Here is a 19,794-nt window from a genome sequence, read left to right as displayed (position 1 = left end):
GGAATTAAAATTTCTCAAAATTTCTTTGACCCGAGATAACTCTTCCAAGTAATGCTTCTTATAGGATCTCATAGGATAGTAATCATATAAGATATAGCGCAAACTAACATGCTATAGATCTCACGCACTAGATAGATTGGTTTACATTTTTTCTCTCTACAAGCGTCATTCATCTATCCCCCCACATTTATCTAAATAAAGTATTTCTTTGAGAAATAAGATATTTTTATTTGAGAAACTCAAGTGCAAAACTTATCTTCTTCCTGATTTTATAAACATGTCCAAAAATCGGTTATAACTACCACCATCCTAAACGCTTTATACTTTGGCAACCAAATTCTTCAAGACCACTTTTTACAAATATCATTACAATTTCAATCTAAACCCAAATTGGCTACTAGTATCATTTTCCTGAACTACTAAATCATAATATGACGATTCAAGATCATTGATCATCCAGACACATAAATAGTGTTTAAATCCTTATCAATTTACTGTTATGGATACTATTACCAAATCGTTTAGAAGGAACATTTAAAAAAACTGAAAATAGATTAATCATTTGCCACTACTGAATTAAACAGTCTTAGAATGAGTATGGCATGGACCTTCCAAATGTGAAATACCCACTACGGAAATCGAATTCAGACTGCACAATAAAAAACGACCGGCTGAAGATTAACGTCCACTGGGTACTAAATTTCATCCACTAATCTCCTCCATAATTATAGGTCTGGACAACACGTAAATATATCGTCTGTCCACCGTCCTTGGGCAAAACCGTAAGAGCTTCATGTTGCAGAAAAACAAAAACACCCAGTGATCTTGAAGAATGACAACACGTCAATAACAGGGTACTTATGTAATTTGTTGTCGAATTCATAACTTCGATGTGTTCGAAACGTTTACGATCGAATTAAATAATTGTATTCAGTATTAAATCTACTGGACATGTCGGGAGAGAACAGTCTTTTCAACAGGACAAAACAAAAATCTTGGCCTTCAACTTTATCTGACAAAAAGGAACAATAAAAAAATACGAACCGACTCCCAATAGTCTCAACACGAAACACAGACTCTGAAATCCATTTCCGCAATAAAATGTTCTATGATGAGCTCCTAAATGGAATAACAGAGTTACTGCCCCAAACATTGCGATAACATTTTAGAGTTTAGTTCTTTTGTCAGTCCGCTTCCTGGGAGACCTAAACAACAAGAGTTTTGTTTCCTGCATGTCGCTAGTTTTTCTTAAATTGTTTCTGATAGTGAATTCAGCTACCGTTACAATAATTTTGACTTTCTTGATTATTATTATTATTGAACGAAAATCCTAATATTAAATGTTGTAAATCAAAATTAAATAAAAACACACATATGTAGTCAAATTCTACACAGCTTTATTTGGTACAGGACCATGGTTTCACCCCGAAGACTTCTGTTACTGCAAATATTGACAACAGGGTTAACAGCTAGACGGGGAGCTAGACAGGGTGATTTACAGCATCTAATTAGGATTTTAGTTTGATAATAATTATTCATTAATTAGCAATTGAACAAATGCAATTTATAATTTATTTCCATCAGGTTCCTGACTATGGTTAGAGCTATCGGGTATTATAGGTAATTTCAGAGGTTGGGATATTGGTTTATGTACCATAGCAGAGAGAACTCTTATAGTCTTATAAGATTGTTTTATTGTATGACCAGATAGGTTTTAAGATACAGTATTGGTATTGTTAAAAAGGATAGGTTCAAGGTAATTTCAATCTCTTTGAAGATGCGTGGAACTTCGTAATGAATGATTTTCTAGGATATCTAAAAGTGTTTTAATACAAGAAACACATATTTAAAGAAGGATAGTAGACTACAATACTCCAATCTCTAGTTGCAAAACAGAATCTTTTTCTTGTTTCAAGAGTCGGATCAGAATCAGAAAGATTGATTAGGTTTGTATTCAATAATAATGTTCAATTTAACAACTATGTTTTATAAGATATATATATTTTTAAACTGATAAATTAGTTTTTTACACAAGCTACAAAAATGATGAGAATTTTTTCCAGGACGGATCCATGAACATTGAGTACAATATACGAAAGCTGTGCTTTTAGAATTAAGTTTGTTTTTTTGATCCTTCAAAATTATTTCTTTAATATGAGAATATTTCCTATTTTTGTAATAATGTAAAATTTTCCTTTTATGTTTGGTTTTAAAGCATCTAAATTTTAAAATCTACTTTGAGAAAATAATTAAGAACCAACTAAAAATGTTGTAAAGTGAGCAACTACAAGACTCAACCGTTTTCGGACTATGTGTAACCTTACCTAAATTTGGGAGAGAAATAGTACACGTTTGCCTTATTTTTTCTCTCTCTATCATTTTTGATGATGTACTTGTTGTATGAATTAATAATGAATTGATACGAGTGTATTCCAGGATATATTCAAGTGCACATTCCAAGATACATTGAGTATATCTATTTATATACACAAGATACAAAAAAGGGTGAGCATTTTTTCCAGAAAGGCATGAGTATATTCGAGAGATGCACAATGTAAACCACATATCCGACGACAAAGTAAACAAACATACGTCAGATTGTCATAATTCAGTAGGGGAGAGCATTACAAAAATAGAACAGCAGGTGAAGTTAGGGCGGGTTTGGCCTCTTGCTTTGTTTCAAAGTCTCCGAGGGACAGAGAGACCATGAAATGGATTTCCATTACCACGAGGGCATGAAATGAGAAGAGAGACAAAGACCAAGTTTTACTGGAATTAAAAACTGAGACAGACAATGAAAGGACAAAAAACACAGTGGGGAACAAAAGTAAGTTGAACTGGAGACAGAAAAAAACGAGAGTAAGCTTCCCTGGGGATTGTAGCTCATCACACCGATCCCATCAAAGAACAACCAAAATTAACGGTCATGGTTTCACAGTTTATAAATTACAGATCGGTTAGCCCCCGACACAGCTGTTCAAACAAGTTATTGCGATGTTTGCAAGTTGGCAAATGACCAGACAGATTCAGTCAAACTGCTTTCAGACGTAAAACATTTTGAAAATGTAGGCTTTTGTTGGGATGGTATTTTGTAATGGGATTTAGATCTGAAGAATTTGAAATTAGAAATGGTACAAATTTCATTTTTATTGAAGTTTTATTTTGTGGAACATTTGTTATGATCTTAAGATTGTTTTAAAATGTTTGGATGTGACACTTTATTGAGTGGTGTGTTATGAGTTTCTTGTTCATGTTGTTGTCGTTCTTCTTTTTTTTTCTGAGTCAAATCCAACTAAAATTTGAATAACCTGGCATAGCATTCATATGTCATCTTACAAGTCTACTTGGAAAATATAGAAAATAATGTGCTTATAATACTTTGGAGCGCAAAGATAAAATATTGGTCAAACGTAACCCTCTAAACTGTCAGCCCCACCTTCAAGCTGAACTTGTGATTCAAACACGAAACTGATGTAAGAGTGGCTGATTTAGTAGGCCATGCCTTTAAACCAAGGAGCTGTCTTATTGGTCAATGGGTTGACTAGTCGCCATCTTACCTTCGCAGCTCACCACCAATAGGAAGCGAGCAGTTTGAGAATGTCAAATGTAAGTCTGATCTCAAGGTTCTTTATTGAGAATCTTATTCTTTTCTCGAGTATCTTATTCTTTATTGAGATTTCTTTTGAATGTTGTGTTATGAGATTATTGTTCTGCTTTGATCATGCTGCTGTTGAATCTACTCTTATTATTTGTTTTCTAAGTATATAGCTGCCAGTTATTTGAGTAAGCCACCAGTTTCCATTACAAAAACCGAAAAACCCTCAGCAATGATTCTCTCACTCCTATGCTCAGAACTCAATTATTGTGCATGTGCATTTGACTTCTACATTCAATTAACCAATCAAAGTTTATTACAATACACATTTGAATACTACCTATAACATTTAATATAAATAAAACAAAGAAGATTTATGCATGGAATAATTTCTTAATAGGCATAGATCAATGAATACAAACAGTATAAAAAATTGAGTACCCTTTTATTAAAAACTTTAAAATATTTTAACGACTAGTTTCGATCATAGGTCATTTTCAAGCTAAAATATTTTAAAGTTTTTAATAGAAGGATATTCAAAGTTTTTATATTGTTTTATTTGAATCAAGTAACCCATATAGGCTAAGTGATTTTATTCAATGAATAAATATACACCTCACTATAAATGACATTTCTTGGCTGACATTATTTAGCTATGTTTTCTACTTGACATGTGAGAGATAGATAATAACGAAAAAGATTACCACAATACAATCTGACTTTTTCTTATAAAGAAGAGAGGAAGATATTGGACCACTATAAACTGCACTTGAACTGAATTTTGTAAACAAAATCTGCCACAACTATGAACCTACGGGCTCAAAAGATGCCAGATTATCTGCAGATAAATTGAAACTTGGATAAATAATAATAACATTGATTTTTCCTCGTTTTCCTCAACTAGGAAGCTTCAAGCATCAAAACATATTAATATTATTTTATTAAAAAGGTTTACATGAGATACAATTACTACCACAATACAAACTTCATTGTGTAAACTCTCACATCACTACACAGAGACTGACCGTCCAAAAAATGGCTCAACCTGGCAGACAACCAAACAATAAAGTTGGAGGTGCAATCAGACAGACGTCTATAAAGAAATTCACTCTGAACCGTCATCATGTCTTATAAATAATATCATGATTGCTCCCTATCCAACCAATCCAGAAAGTTTAAAATGAATTTCACTATTCACTATTAAACGTCCCCTTGTCAACGGTTCGAAATTTTATTGCGTTATTCTAATTCAAAACTGTGCGCCGTTTATGAGTTTGTTTTTGGCTCCTTCTCTCTCCTAAATCTTCTCTTCTCTATCTTCTTTTATTTCTTTCTCTTTCTCTCTATTTCTTTCTCTATCTTTCGTTTATCTCTTGTCTTACGTTTCTTTCTCTGTTGTTTATTTACTCCCCAATGTTCGTTTAACCAAGGGCGTTTTTGTCTGCGATTCTAACGCGCTTTGAAAAATGATCACCAACTGTCTTCAATATGACGGAAGTACCTACCGACTGACTTAGCATTCTGTGTTGTTATAATAATAAACGTTAGCTTGCAATCGCGAGGCCTGCATATCATAACGTTATTCTAATATTTGCCCTTGTGATGTCTCGTCTCAAAATGTCAGCATTGTTTGCATGGGAAACATTGATGCTATCTATAAGGAAAGCTGACATTTAAAGTGAATCTCGCCACAGCTTGATATGTTTCCTATGCAGTTAGTGTGTTGATAGGAATGCAAAAGATGTTCATAAAAGGTTTGAAGTGGCCTGAACAGGTTTCTAATGTAACATGTATTTACAAATATAGTTAATGTACTTGTTATTGTATTAAATGAAAAATCATTTGATCACCAGCACAACTGTGAGTGAATAGAGTAGCCTAGTACAAAATTTCAAAATTTTTGTTCCATGTTAACTTTTCTATTAGTTTCTAGTGAAAATTGATGATGTGCTACCATTGACTAGTTTCACCAGTGTACATTCAAAGTCAACGGTTCCGTTAAAATTCATAGGTGAAAAGTAACTTGTAACTTGAGAAACGGGTCTCTGTCTCATCTGTGAATTTATCAGTCGGAGAATTCCATCAAATGTTTCAGTCATCAATTTTTATAAGATCGGGCAGAAAAATTTAGGAATTGTTCACTTTTTTATTGGGTTACAAGCGTTATAATAGTGGTATAAGAAAACATGCACTAGCCTATAACTTCTTCTGTTTTTAAACCTAGTCCAATAAGTTAACTAAAGTAGAATTATCTTCAGCATCACATCAACAATGTCCACTACATAGAACTCTACTACTACAATCTCTATTGAAAAATCCGCAGATAAGGAAGTAAAACGTTGATATTTTTAAGTAAGGTTGAAAAATGTTGCTTATAGTCAGCACTTATACTAAAAGACTAGCTCTATATCTTTAAGATGAATGGAAAATGGTAAATAAATAATTAATGGTAGAATTATTGATTATTTAAACATATTAGTCAAATTTGAGAACAATATTTTTTCAACTGACTATGTATAAGAAAGTCATAAAGCTCCAAGGTGATACATACTATTTTTGTAAATAATAGACTAAACTATGGAGGCCTTCAAACAACAATACAAAACTGTCACTATTCTATGGCATAATAACAATTGGATTCCCCCACAATTACATAACCTAGATTTTTTGTCAATAAATTGAGTCCCAAGCCCCATGCATAGACCATTATACACAAGTGAAATTATTTTTTACGGCGAAATAACAATTGGCCTAACTTAAATGACTCTCTCCATTGTCGACAATCGTGAACAGAGAATGGATCAATAGATTATGTAAATTTAAAATTCAGTTCTGACGTCACCCTAATTAGTATCGCGTGCAGCTTTTTGAAAACAACCCTTTCCGCATTTTTCTCTTTTTTGGCTTCGCCGACGCTTTTTATTGCGACTTTCCGTGTTCCTCTTTCTCTTTCTCCACACTTAACTCCGAGACACGCTTTCCCTGCCTTCTCAACCTTGCTTTGGAGTCAAGTTCAAACAATATTTTATTCTTCTAATTTAGTTCAGGCGTACATTTGAATAATCGTCGTTTTCTAATGCGTAGTTAGGTTGAATATTTCATGCGGTTTCAAGCCACATTTTATTTTAGTAATTTAGTTAAGGCGTGGATTGAATAATAGCTGGTTTAAATGAGTAATTCGGTAGCTGAGTTTAGAATTAATTAGATGGTGAAATATACTCAATCGCAGCAATTCTCATGCAATCAGAGTGAATACAACTGAAAATCCTATTCTATTCTATTCTCTATGCATACAACTAGAATTAATCATCCGATAATACTATTATATAAAAAAATGAATAAAAATAATTAAAAATATAAGGTTGGCCGGATTCGATAGTCCAATTATTAGAATATTATTACTCAATAATCTAATTATTAGACATTCAAGGGGTAAACTTATATTTCGTTGAACGAGTAAATCAACCCTTGAAGTAAGCATGAAGTAGTAAGGCTAGATTGGATTCTTCCCACACAAAATTTCATATTACACAAAGCAGTAACAATTGAAAAGAATTTCAAAAGAGTTAAAAGCAGTAACAAGAAAAGAATATCCTGTTTCTAAGATTGGATGTGAATGATTCAGTATTACATAGAATTTCAGAATTTCATATCACAAACAAGCAGTAGCAATTGAAGAAAGAATGTCTATTTTTAAGATTCAATGTCAATGATTTGGTACTATCACGATTAATGATGAAATGAAATTAATGATGAAATCGTGGTCAAGACAAGTGGTATAGAGGAGACTACTGTCTAATAAACTTCGTCACGTAATCAAAACAAATAATTCATTCTTAAAAGATATCCAGTACAAGCAGACTGAAAAAGATCACTGAATAGTGGGACCTTCAATTTTTTTCAAGCGAGTTTGTTGAACCTTATTTGATCTGTGATAAGAGCTACTGTGTGAGGAAAGCAACTAAGCAAGTTGGTTGGCAATAAAAAAAAACTAGATTCAACTGGTGCTGTATCGGAATTATACAAATAAAACGTAAAAGCCTTCTCAACGAATCAAGATCAATCACATGAACAAGTTACCATTTTGACTTGAAATCCTACATCCAATTTTTTTTCAATTTTGAAAGGATTCAAGTCAATTCTATTATCAAAAGTAATAATTCTTCATCCAAATGTAGTTTTGTGTTGCATGATCTTATTTGGAATAGTGATGAATGGGTAATAATGTACCACTTGAGTTATTTGGACTAGTTACACTCACACATCGATTTTTGGACGTACGATTTTTGCCGTCCTTATAAAATTTATATTAGATTGAACAAATGATGTCAAACATAATATGATATTTTTCAAATAACGTTCAATCTGATAGAATTCATAAAGACGACAAAAAATCGAACGTTCAAAATTGGATGTGTGAGTAACTGGTTTAACCCTATTAATTTGACATTTAAACATGAATACGTATCACGTTATAATATATTCAACATGATTCCAACTACAGGTAAACAGTCACACAGTATTATTAATTTGATCCAATTGATCTTTTGTACAATTTCTATTGATTATATTTATATTAATTATCTATTAGATCTATTTTATCTACAATGAATTAAATGATTGGTTTAATTTGTCCATGCTAAAATACAAAAGATGTATCTGTATGATAAAAACACACGTGCACTCAAAAGCTACCTACAATAATAACTGATAATCTAATCTCATCAAAAACTGTTAAATAATTAATATCACTGGAAAATAAATAGTATTGTAACTTAATGAAAAATAATAATAGTTTAATAGTTTAACTTGATCTACTGATAAAATTTATCTACTATAAATTTAATGATTGGTTTTATTTGTCCATGCTAAAATACAAAAGGTGTATCCGTATGATAAAAACACACGTGCACTCAAAAGCTACAACAATAACTGGGAATATAATCTCATCTAAAAGCTGATAAACAATGAATTTCACTAGAAAATATTGTCACTTACAACATAGCACATTTGTGGAGAGGCATCTTGGTACCGCAGAGAGCGATTATCATTGGTCCAGGGTTCCCGAAAGAAGATAAGCTGCATGCGGCATGCAAAAATAGTCCACAATAAGCACACATGCATAGAGGCAGACAGACACCAATTGTATGACATGCAATGCAACATTTATGAAAACAGACTAACGATAATAACTGCAAAGTAATTAGCAATGAATTTTTGTTTTTGTTATAAAATTGAGTTGAGTTATTGTGGAAGTTGAGTTGATTGAGAGTGATGACAAAACATGCAATAACAATTGACACACAACAAACTGTACATAAAATAGTGGTGGAACGAAGAATGCACAAGTTCAATAAGATAAGAATAGGTAAGATTGGAGAAGTTTCTTCTTTATATAATACTAGAGCCTACTAATTCTCATACAGAGAGTTTTGAATGTAAATTACATTCTATACTCTCTGCTTGTAGATTGAATTCAAAGAGAAGGATTCTGTGACATACTGTACTTTGTTTACACATTTTTATGTAAATACCATAATCGAATAATAATTATTATGCAGTTGGATATTTCTTGTTGGTTATTGCTAGTGAATTGAGTTCTAGAGTGATAAATACGATAAAAATTAAAGAAGGATGAAAAAGAGAAAAAGAGAGCTTCAGGGAAAGTGAGAGAAGTAGCTTGTGGAGGAGGTTGAGTATGAGGAAAAGGAAGAGAAGGAGGAAGAGGACGAAGAAGAGAAGGATGAGGAGGAGGAGGAGGAGGAGGAGGAGGAGAAGAAGGAGAAGAAGAAAAAGAAGGAGAAGGAGGAGGAGGAAGATGAGGAGGAGGAGGAGGAGGAGGAGTTGGAGGAGGAGAAGGATGAGGAGAAAGAGGAGGATTGATTGATTACTTTATTCAAGTAGATTACAATATACTGGCTTATACACTTACATACAATAAGCTTACAATACAGCAAAATTATTGATAAATTTACATAATATAGACTAAGAAAATTATTATTGAACTGTATATAATATGAAAAAAGCAATTTGGATAACTATGGATAATATTGTTATGCATCTACATAAATTAGCGGAGCTTTGGACATATCAATGTCCATTCTTCGGAAAGAATATTCAAAATATCCTTCCCACTAACTCTCCTCCAAAGAGAGAAGGAGGAGAAGGAGAAGGAGATGGAGAAGGTAGAGGAGGAGAGCGAGGAGGAAGAGTAAGTAGGAGGAGGATGAGGTGTAGAGGTACAGGAGAAGGATGAGGAGGGAGAAAGAAGAGGACCAAGAGCAATATGAGAAGAAGGAGGACGAGGAAGAGGTAGGAGAGTTTTCTCTTCTCATGTTTCAGAAGAACCAATATTTGAAACTTGAAATCTTGAATGTGCATCACGTTTACTATCCAAATCTTATAAGTTGCAAAAGTGTAATTTAATTTCCTTCATAAAAATGCATTTTCTATTCAAAAACATCTTATCTCGATCCGTATCTTTAGTCACGTCATCTACATGACTGCAGTTCAGATTCTTATTCCTTTAATTCTGATTCACTGATCTTTATTTTCTATTACATTTTAATAATTTGTAACGGAAAACAGAGGAAGAACCTACTTCCTACTGGAAACCTATCAATCTGTAAACAGTTTAAAAATAAAGCTCACCGATCTATCACAAAGATGATCCTTTCATCAGATCTGTCACTCTCTATAACCGGTCCCATACAGGACCAGCAGAAAGTTTCAAGTTACATGTTTTGAGCTTTGTTAAACTGTTTTCTTTAGATACAAATCAGCGAGTCCAAGTTCAAACTTTGAAAAAATTAAAGAGAAAAACACCAATGTGATAGGTGAAGGTCTACCGGTACATTAGAGACGTAGGTTTGCAAAAATCTATCCGAAGATTCAATGAAAATAATCCGCTGTATGGGAGCGCATGCGCTGTGAACTTGAACATGCAACGTGCTGTGCGAAAGCATTTCCTGTTAAGTTGATACTGAGGCTAATAAATGGCAAATGATAGACAAATGTTCAACTTCCTTATTGGTCGATCGAAAACCGGTATTCAATAGACAAACCTAACCTAACCTTAACTAAACTAACCTCAATTTATCAAAATAAACCTTTCGTGATCACGATATAACCGACTGTTACAATAAATTTAGAGTTAGCAACATAGTCAGCACACATTAGAAAGTGCTGTAATTTCCAATAAATGGTATTTATTTATTGGAGTAACTCAGGTGAAACAGAAACATGTAATGGACATTCATTCAACTTGAATGATAGTCTAACAACTCAACTGTAACTAAAAACACAGAATAAACAATCTAGTATAGAAGGTTTCTCTGCTAAGAGTTTGTTCTGTCTTCTCTCTTCTGTAGGACTACTGAAATATTCAGTCAATCAGTCATTGTTACTATTCGAATTTTCAAATCATGTCTAAAATCAACTTCACATAACAGATTTCCCTTTTCGAAAAGCAAATCAAGAGTATCTTCAACTCTATTTACAAATATTATCTAGCCTACTCAAGTTCAATGGAGGTAGGAGGTTATGCTTATGAAATTGCCGAAAAAACACTAATAATTTTCAAAAATTTGAAGAATATTGAGATCAACATTGGAATATCAGAATTTAAACACGTGAAATGTTGAGTATAAAATTGAAAATTCCGAGCCAAAATACTTTCATGTCCACTAGCAACACAAGTGCTATATAAATGAACTAGCCGTCAGGCTCGCTTCGCTCGCCATATCCGTCTAGCCAGGGGGCTCCGCCCCCTGGACCACCGTCTGGATCGTCCAGGAATGAGATCAGCAGGCGAGAGCATTTTTATCATATGTTAGGACAATCCAGTCGGGGGTCCAGACTAAACGTTCGGCTAAACGGATATGGCGATCGAAGCGAGCCAACGGCTAGTAATATAATATTCCCAGGATTGAAGTAGCAGTGCCCACGGGATTTAGATAAAAACGGTAGGGGTCATGAAATTTGTGCGCAGTGGCCAGCCAGCTAGATTGCGTCATCGCCACCAACACCTATTGGCAATTTATGAAACTTATTTGTTAAAAACTTATGATTGGATATAAAATGACGTCAGCTACACCGGAAATTTAGCACAAACATGCGCGTGACACCTACTGTCTTCTTCTATATACCGTGGCAGTGCCCAATCAATTTTTCCGCGATAAATGCATTTAAATATTCAACTTGGTGCCAACCTAACAAAGTCAGCTCAACTTAATGCCAACCTGACAAAATTATTAATTTAGTTGCCAGTTAACAACTGTTTCGAAGAGGTACTCTATCTAGATTATAGTTCTATAGTAACTTATGATATGGAAATTTCAATATTATAATTAAGAGATTGGGAGAAGAAGAATATACATGCTAAAAGACGAACTTTAAACCCTTAAAAACAACCCTTAGTGCCGGTTGCACAACAGCCGGTTAAATTTTAACCGTGATTAATTCCACGAGAACCAATCAGAGAAGCCGTCTTTTCAAAAACGCCTTCTCTGATTGGTTCTCATAAAATTAATCACGGTTAAAATTTAACCGGCTGTTGTGCAACCGGGCCTGAGAGTTAAAATATTAGTTAAAATACAGAGTCAGTCAGTCAGTCAGTGAGTGAGTGCCATTTCGCTTTTATATATATATATATATATAGATGATGAAGTTGGGCTATTCGAAGCTATCAAATTAATAATTGAATTCAATGAAGAAAGTCTTTTAAAATGTTTGACATCAGAATTTGGAGTTTTCCACTCTAACCAACCAGAAGCTCTTCATTACCAATTATGAATACAGTAATTTAAATATGGAACTATCAATTGGCCTGATATTTTATGTACCAACTAATTGATAATAAATTTGAAAGAATCCCATTCATATTTTTTCATGGTGGAGTTTTAAGTAATATTGAAAAGAAAGCTGGGTCTCAAAAAACCAATAAATATGTATAATGAAGTTATTATAATTTTTTGTCCGTCAAATTCGCAATCCGATCTGATCTTGCAAGGCCTTTCATTATCACTATTGTTTGAAACACTAGTTCTCAATCAAGAGCTCTAAATTTTAGTAAACTAGAAAGCTCTGTATTTTTTATCAATTTCTCCCGATATTGATTGAATTATGAAGTAATAATAAATGTATTGTGTCAATAAATTGCTATTGATTAAACCATTATTGTTTAATATCGTAATACAAGGCTGCAAGTGGGATGTGAATAATGTTATTAAATTATTGCCTTCCATAGACGTAACTAGTTTTTGCTCTTTAGTATATTAATGAAAAAAGCTCGTCGTTGACGATAAGCATTTATAGGTGAACTTCTTTCCAAGGATTAAGTTAGCGCTATTAATAACTTGTGGTTATTGAGTCCACTTTTCAGTGGACTATTTTAAAATAAACTCTTCCTGCTTTCAGTTTTACGGAGTGCAGCACTATGACCAATTGCAGGTTTCAAACTAAGCTATTATTATTGACAGTTTAAATTATTACTTTCCAAACAGTGGCTTATTGTTCATGAATTAACTCAAGTGTTCATGAGTGACTCGAGTGTTCTTGAATCGGTTGCAATGTCAAGTAAATTCTCTTGAAGATTGCAGGTATCAATTATTTCAAATAATAATTACTGCAGTATGCGAATTGACCGTGAGTTATTGTTGTCAAACTCAGGTCGTGAAAATTTCACATTATTTTTGAACAAATTAATTTATTGAGTTTCCAACCTAATAACATAATTAACCACGTTTTGAAAGCTGTATTTCTCGCAATAAAACTGAACCCAAAAAGCTGAAATTCGACTATTAATAATATGAGAAGGTGATTTATCAACAAATTCGACTTTTAATAATATATAAGTGGTGATTTATTTACAATTTCGACTGTTAATAATATAACATAATAATAATAAAAATAATATAAAATAACTGATTTATCAACACTTTTGTTGAAATCATATCAATTTATTCCTTATTCTATTTGGTGCATTTAAGAATAATTGTTAATAAAATGTTAAAATTCTCTTTAGAAATTAAGAAAAAAACTGAGAATATCCGTCAACATTAATTTATTTTGAACTTTTCAGATAAGCTGTCAAGCTCTGCAAGATACAGAAGTGTAGTTCATAGACACAATATAAATTCACAAGCTTAAATAAGCTTTCTAGCAGCAAAAATATAGCTGTCAAATAAACCAAGCAGTGATGAAAATTATATACAGTAATCAGTAGTGAGAGATGGACTATAACTATTGAGAATATCACCTATCGTCTACTTTGAACTATAACATATAGCAGATCAATAATAGTTACGAATTTTGCGTCGTTATGTTAAAATTCTCTGATAAAAGTCAACTAACAAACGTTGGATACGAACGTAAACAAAAATCTTGAGATTCCTCAGCTATTCATATTTCAAGCAATCCTTGCTTTAGATGAAAAGGGGTTGAGAAAATAAACAAATCTCGATTCGATTCATGTGTGGAACCACAAATCTTGATTAATCCCGTTAACTGGGACATAAATATTATTCTTGCCGCCGATACGATTTCCGAAATTCCGATTTCGAAAAGTATCTGAATGAGGAAATCTAGCAATATACAATACACAGATGCTCCACTTTGTATCATTTAGGAGGCTTTCAATTTGAATTCATTAGAATTTCACAATAACTGTCGATTTGAGAATGAACTTTTCACATATAAACATAAAGAATCTTTGAAAAAAAGAATGGTTCCCTTATCTCTCAAACCGTATTAGGTTCTTATTTATTTATCTATGGAGCCTTCAAGGGAATACACTTAACAATCAGTGTTCTATGTAAAAAAGGGATTGAATTTATTTTGAAAATGTATTTAATTCATAAAGTCTTTAATACCCATCTTTCAAAGATTTGTGGAGATTTGAAATCAATTGGAGTAATCAAGGGAAACTCATTTTAATGATCTTGGAAAAGTAAATTATTGAAAAATGTCGGATATGATTATGTTGAAAATATTACTTATGCATCTTATATCTCTCGTTATGCCTTTAAACACAATCTAATTCAATTTTTTGTGGAAAAATAGAAATTTTTCTTCTGTAATCTGCAATACTCCCCCACCTATAATATCCATTTCAAGGAAATTAAAATCTGGAACTCCATTGATGCAGCTACTTTATCGTTCAAAATCACATTCCTAGTTGAAAAATCAAATGCTTTATCTTCTGACATAACTTATAACAGGCGTATTATTTGTTTTCCATTGGTCTTTCTGATGATCTTTGTCTCTTCAAAAAAAATTCCTTAACAAAATGTGTTATCAAGGAGACTCCCAACGAACTACGTCTCTCCAACAAGATTTTCACGAAACTATATCTCTCCAACAGGATTTTCACCGAACTAAACCCCTCCAACGGGTTTCCTAAACGATTCTTACGTCTCTCCAACAGGATTTTCACCTAAATGTAGCTCTCCAAGAGGATTCTCAACGATTTCTACGTCTCCACAACAGGATCTTCAACAAACTATATCCCACCAACTGGATACCTACATCACTGCAATTGAATTTTCACCTATACTCCGTACAAAATAACATTTGACTTAGAGGAATATGCGACTCAGAAAAATGGAGGGAGATCAGCCAATTACTGTGATGGATAGAGTCATAGGTAGAAGCGCATTTGCCAATTTGTCGATTAGAGTCAGTCAACTGAAGGCTTTCAAAGAGGAAACTCCGTAAGTTTAACATGAGCGCATGAATACTCACAATAAAATAGAAATTTATTAGAGAATTGGCTGGTTTAGAACGGAAACATAACCGCCGTTGTATCCCTAACACTGTATGCTTCTCTCTGCGCAAGTCCCTCCCAAGTCAGGAGTTATTTTGTATGGAGTATAACTGTATTTCTCTAACTAAATTCCTCCAATAGGAAATTCACCAAACTATATCGCTCCAGATATCCTGATATTTACTTAATAAATCTTACATTGCCAGGTCTGATAATACCTATGACAAACAAAATAATAACAATTCTATGATCAAAAATTGATTACAATAATAGTACGTACATGATAAACTACTTGTGAAAATGCAAGCTGAAAATGAAAATGATGGGTGATATGAATGAATTAAATCTGCAGAATTTACAGGGAAGTGGAAAATTTGAAAGGTACAAGTAGGAGGATATTAAGGCTTGGTGAGGGGTAAGGATGTGGAATATAGAGGATTATGGATATAAAGAAACCCGGATTTTCGGTGGGGTTCTACCACTCTAGCACCTTGAGACCAGTAGCACCTCTAGCACCAGAGAGATTTCTGACGCACTATCTCTCTTCAAAAGGATTCCTACCAATCTTCATCTCTCCAACGAAATTCCCAACGATCTTTATATTCTCTAGTGTATACTGTATCTTGAACGCCTTAGCAAACCTTGAGTAAAATTTTTTTTTTCAGTTTATTTAGATTCATTTAATGTTGGAAAAATGAAATTTGCTGACCTGTTAATTGAGTTGAAAGGTTTTGTACACCGGCTGGCGATGGAGATATGAGCGTAGACTCTGGTACCATTCTCCATTAGTCTTACTAACTCTTCGCCGACCCATTTATACGTGAAAACTGCACTGATGTTATCTGTAACAACACAAAAATAATAACTTTCTATTAATTTGAAAAAAATATATGTATACTATCCATCTATATTACATAGACCTAATTCATAATTCATTCATTGATAAAATAGTACACTATTATAAAATTAAAGTAAATGGGGGAGGACCAACAGGCATAGCCCAAAACGGTTCCTCCACCGATTTTGATTCGTATTTTAGAAAGTCAATAGTTTTTTGACTTTATATATATTTAACTTGACTTAACTTTGACTTTATTTTTCCCACTTTACGTTTTTCACTCCACGTTTGTAGCAGAAAAAATACCAATGGAATGAGTAAGAGAGAAACAATGGGCTGAACAGAAAACAATTTCTCTCTCTCTCTCTAATTCCAATGAATAATGATAATTATTTGAATTACAATTGATTATTCAATAATACAGATTATGTCTTTACTTCAACATACGAGTTCCATATTCCACACGAATGTTCGTTCTGAAAATGAGGAATTTAGAGAGATTAAATGAGTAACAGAAATGGAATGAATTTTGCAATTTATGATCCATTAAAAGATTGAAAGTTATTGCGTGATTGACTCAACAATTAATAAAACCATTAATCACGTAAACATCGATAAAATATACAAGGAATCAATTTAGCCGTCATCAAACTTTCAATAGCTATGAATTCATAGATTTGCAACAGAAATTAGTTCAAAAAATCGTAAATTGATTGAATGTTATCTTTTTCAAAAGCCACTGAGAAAATATGAGTATATTATATGACGCTTTTGTATCTCATTTCAACTCTAAAATTGTTTTGTCCTATATTTTCAAATATTATAGCTTGTTTTTAAACATTAACTGATGTTTTACTGTTTCAATAGGATCATCAATAAAATAATGTCTCATTACTCGAATTCTTAACAAATAAAACGATTACTATATCACCAATACTCCATACAATTTTTTGTAAATAGGATAGTCCATACTGATCATTGCCATTCATTTTACGTATCTTATAGAATTGTATTGGAGGGTTAAGTGTAAGAGAGGGCCGGCTGCGCCCTAACTCCGCCCTCCTAGATTTTTAATGAAGGCAAAAAAAAAAAATTCGAAATGGAATAATTAGTATGATGTTGAAAAAACATAAAAAATAAAAATCATTTCATCCTCTTCAATTATATGTGCACATCTGAATTTCCATATTTTTATATCTTTGTTGTTCATTATTAGTAGAGTCAACAGTAAGTCTCGTATTATCTTCCGTATTATTATAACGGTAATAAATAAATTGATATTCAAGTAACCAGTTGCTTTCTGCAACTATGTAACTAGCTTTACCTATGAGCTCATGTAGATTTGCTTTTTGAATAAATTAGTTTTCATGATTTTTTGAAAGTTATTAGTTTCCTGCTAGTGATTCACAGTTTCTTGACAGAAATTGAAAGTGATGAATAATAATTGTAGTTTAATGAGGGTCACAATAATGAATAAATGTGTGATTGGCAAGGCACGCTGACCTTGCTGGTGGAATGAAAAAGGTCAATGGGTCACTCACACATAAGGAAAGGTCACACAAGAAGGTGCCTATCAATGTGGTTCATGGTCGGATTCATTCAGAACTGTCAGCATTGCTTAAATGGGAAGCGTTTTAAACGTTGTATGAGGATTGGTGACAGTTTGAAGAGTAGTATAGATTCTGCTCTGCCGTCAGTTGAGCGTAATAAATTGAATCGATGATTGGAAACTGAGATGAGGAGGAAGATGGAATAGGAGTGAGAGGAGGAGATGGAAAATGGAAAGGTGAATGATTGAGTAGGATGAAAGGGAAGATAGATGATGAGTGAGAGGAGGAGGAGGAGGAGGAGGAGGAGGAGGTAGATGAGAAGAAGAAGGAGGAGGAGGTAGATGAGGCGAAGAAGAAAGAGGAGGAGGAGGAGATTACATGAGGAGAAGAAGAAGAATGAGGAGGATGAGGAGGAGGAGGAGGAAGAGGAGGAGAAGAAGAAGGAGGAGAAGAAGAAGAAGGAGGAGGAAGATGAGGAGGAGGAGGAGGAAGAGGAGGAGGAGGAAACATATAAATGAATAGGAGGTGATTCAGGAAAAGAAAAAATGGAAGGAGGAGAAGTAGGAGGAGCATAGTACAGGGAAGTATGAGAAGGAGAATTGAATGAAGATGATTAGAGAAAGAAGATGATGATTATGTTATAAGAGAAGGGAAAGGAGGAAGAGAAGATAGAGGAGGACGAGGAAAATAGAGGAGGAGGTGCTTGAATAGTAAGACGAAGGAAGAGCAGGATTAGATGAAAACAAGGATGATTTGAATCGATGATTGGAAAGGAAGAGAAGGAGGAATAAGATGATGGAAAAGGAGGGAGGTTAGAAGAAGGAAAGGAAAATGATTGAGAAGGATTAAAGAGATTATGGATGAGGTGGAGGAGGAGAGGTAGATGGATGATATAGGACGGAGAGAGACGATGGTAGAGAAGGAGAAGTAGGAGGACGAGAGTTTACATGAACGTATGAGAAAGATAACTGAAAGAAGATGATGGTAGACAGATAATGATGATGCTGTTAGAGGGGAAAAGAAGTATGATGATGAGGAAAACAGAAGAGGACGAACAGAGGAGGAGGTGAACTAGTATGAATAGACGATTAGCAATGAGAAAATTAAGGAGAATATGGAAAGAGAGATAAACGAGAAAATAGATTTTTGGCAATAGATTTGAAGTTCTACTTTGTGAAAATTATGTTTTCAATTATTTGATTGCCAATCAATAAAAGCATTACTGACTGGAATATATTTCCGATGGATGATGATGTTCAACAACTAAATTTGAATGATTTCATCAATCTAAATTTTTTACCTAAATAATTGCATTGTACCATTGATGATTAATTGCTAAAAATAAGTACAGAAACAGAACTCAATCATTGAACACCATTTATACGTGAATGCGTTCCGATTATTACTTGATAATACTTCAGTCAATAATAATTGATGAAATCATTACTGAATCATAAACAATGGAAATCTACAAGTTTAGTCTCAATCCCAATGGACAATAGATGAGGATAAGGATAGATAAACACAAACACAAACAATAATATTTTCGAAAATATTTCACATGAGGAATTTAGGAAACTATCCAATCTCCAGCTTCATAATATAGGAGTTTGATTAGAATGAAATTATTCGTCATTTCTTGTTAGTCATTTTTATCACAACGGTATGTCTATTTTTTCTTGCTCAATATTACTCCATCTTCTTCAATACACAAGAGCATGATTACTAATAACCTGTGAATTTACTGTGCCTTTTCAATTTGAGACTAAAATAAATTTTCAGTATAATCAATATTTTATCTTATTCTTGGTCTGAATTATTTAATTCTGACGAACGGATTGCTCTGATTGCTTGAAAGGCAAAAAAACATCTATTATTATGCACTTTTTTAGTCTTATTTTACCAACAAATTCTGTAAGTTTTCCATTGAAAATTTAAGCTGTATCACAACTACAGTAGCAATCTAACTTTGTCGCTACCACAGTTTCCATCAATAACTATGATGAAATAATTCTCAGACCAGGATTCACACTGTTCAGAATTATCG

General features: G+C 33.2%; 1 protein-coding gene across 5 annotated transcripts in view; it reads right to left on the bottom strand.

Moving 5' to 3' along the window:
- LOC111050411 (protein goliath-like) overlaps window positions 1–19,794 on the bottom strand; it is a 101,826-nt gene that overhangs the window by 37,986 nt on the left and 44,046 nt on the right. For 3 of the 5 annotated variants that reach the window (XR_005572659.1, XM_039439168.1, XM_039439167.1), the window contains exons 2-3: window positions 16,069–16,201; window positions 8,594–8,674 (exon numbers count right to left, since the gene is read on the bottom strand). Coding sequence is in view for 4 of the 5 variants with exons in the window: in XM_039439168.1 (XP_039295102.1) it covers window positions 8,594–8,674; window positions 16,069–16,201 (214 nt within the window). In the remaining variant the exon portion in view is untranslated. The remainder of the gene's footprint in view (window positions 1–8,593; window positions 8,675–16,068; window positions 16,202–19,794) is intronic. The other 2 variants (XM_039439170.1, XM_039439169.1) reach the window with 1 other exon arrangement.

The sequence above is a fragment of the Nilaparvata lugens genome, chromosome 12, assembly GCF_014356525.2.
Source record: "Nilaparvata lugens isolate BPH chromosome 12, ASM1435652v1, whole genome shotgun sequence".
NCBI lineage: Eukaryota > Metazoa > Arthropoda > Insecta > Hemiptera > Delphacidae > Nilaparvata > Nilaparvata lugens.
The sequence above is the reverse complement of the archived record's forward strand: the minus strand, read 5'-3'. Positions and strand labels throughout refer to the sequence as shown.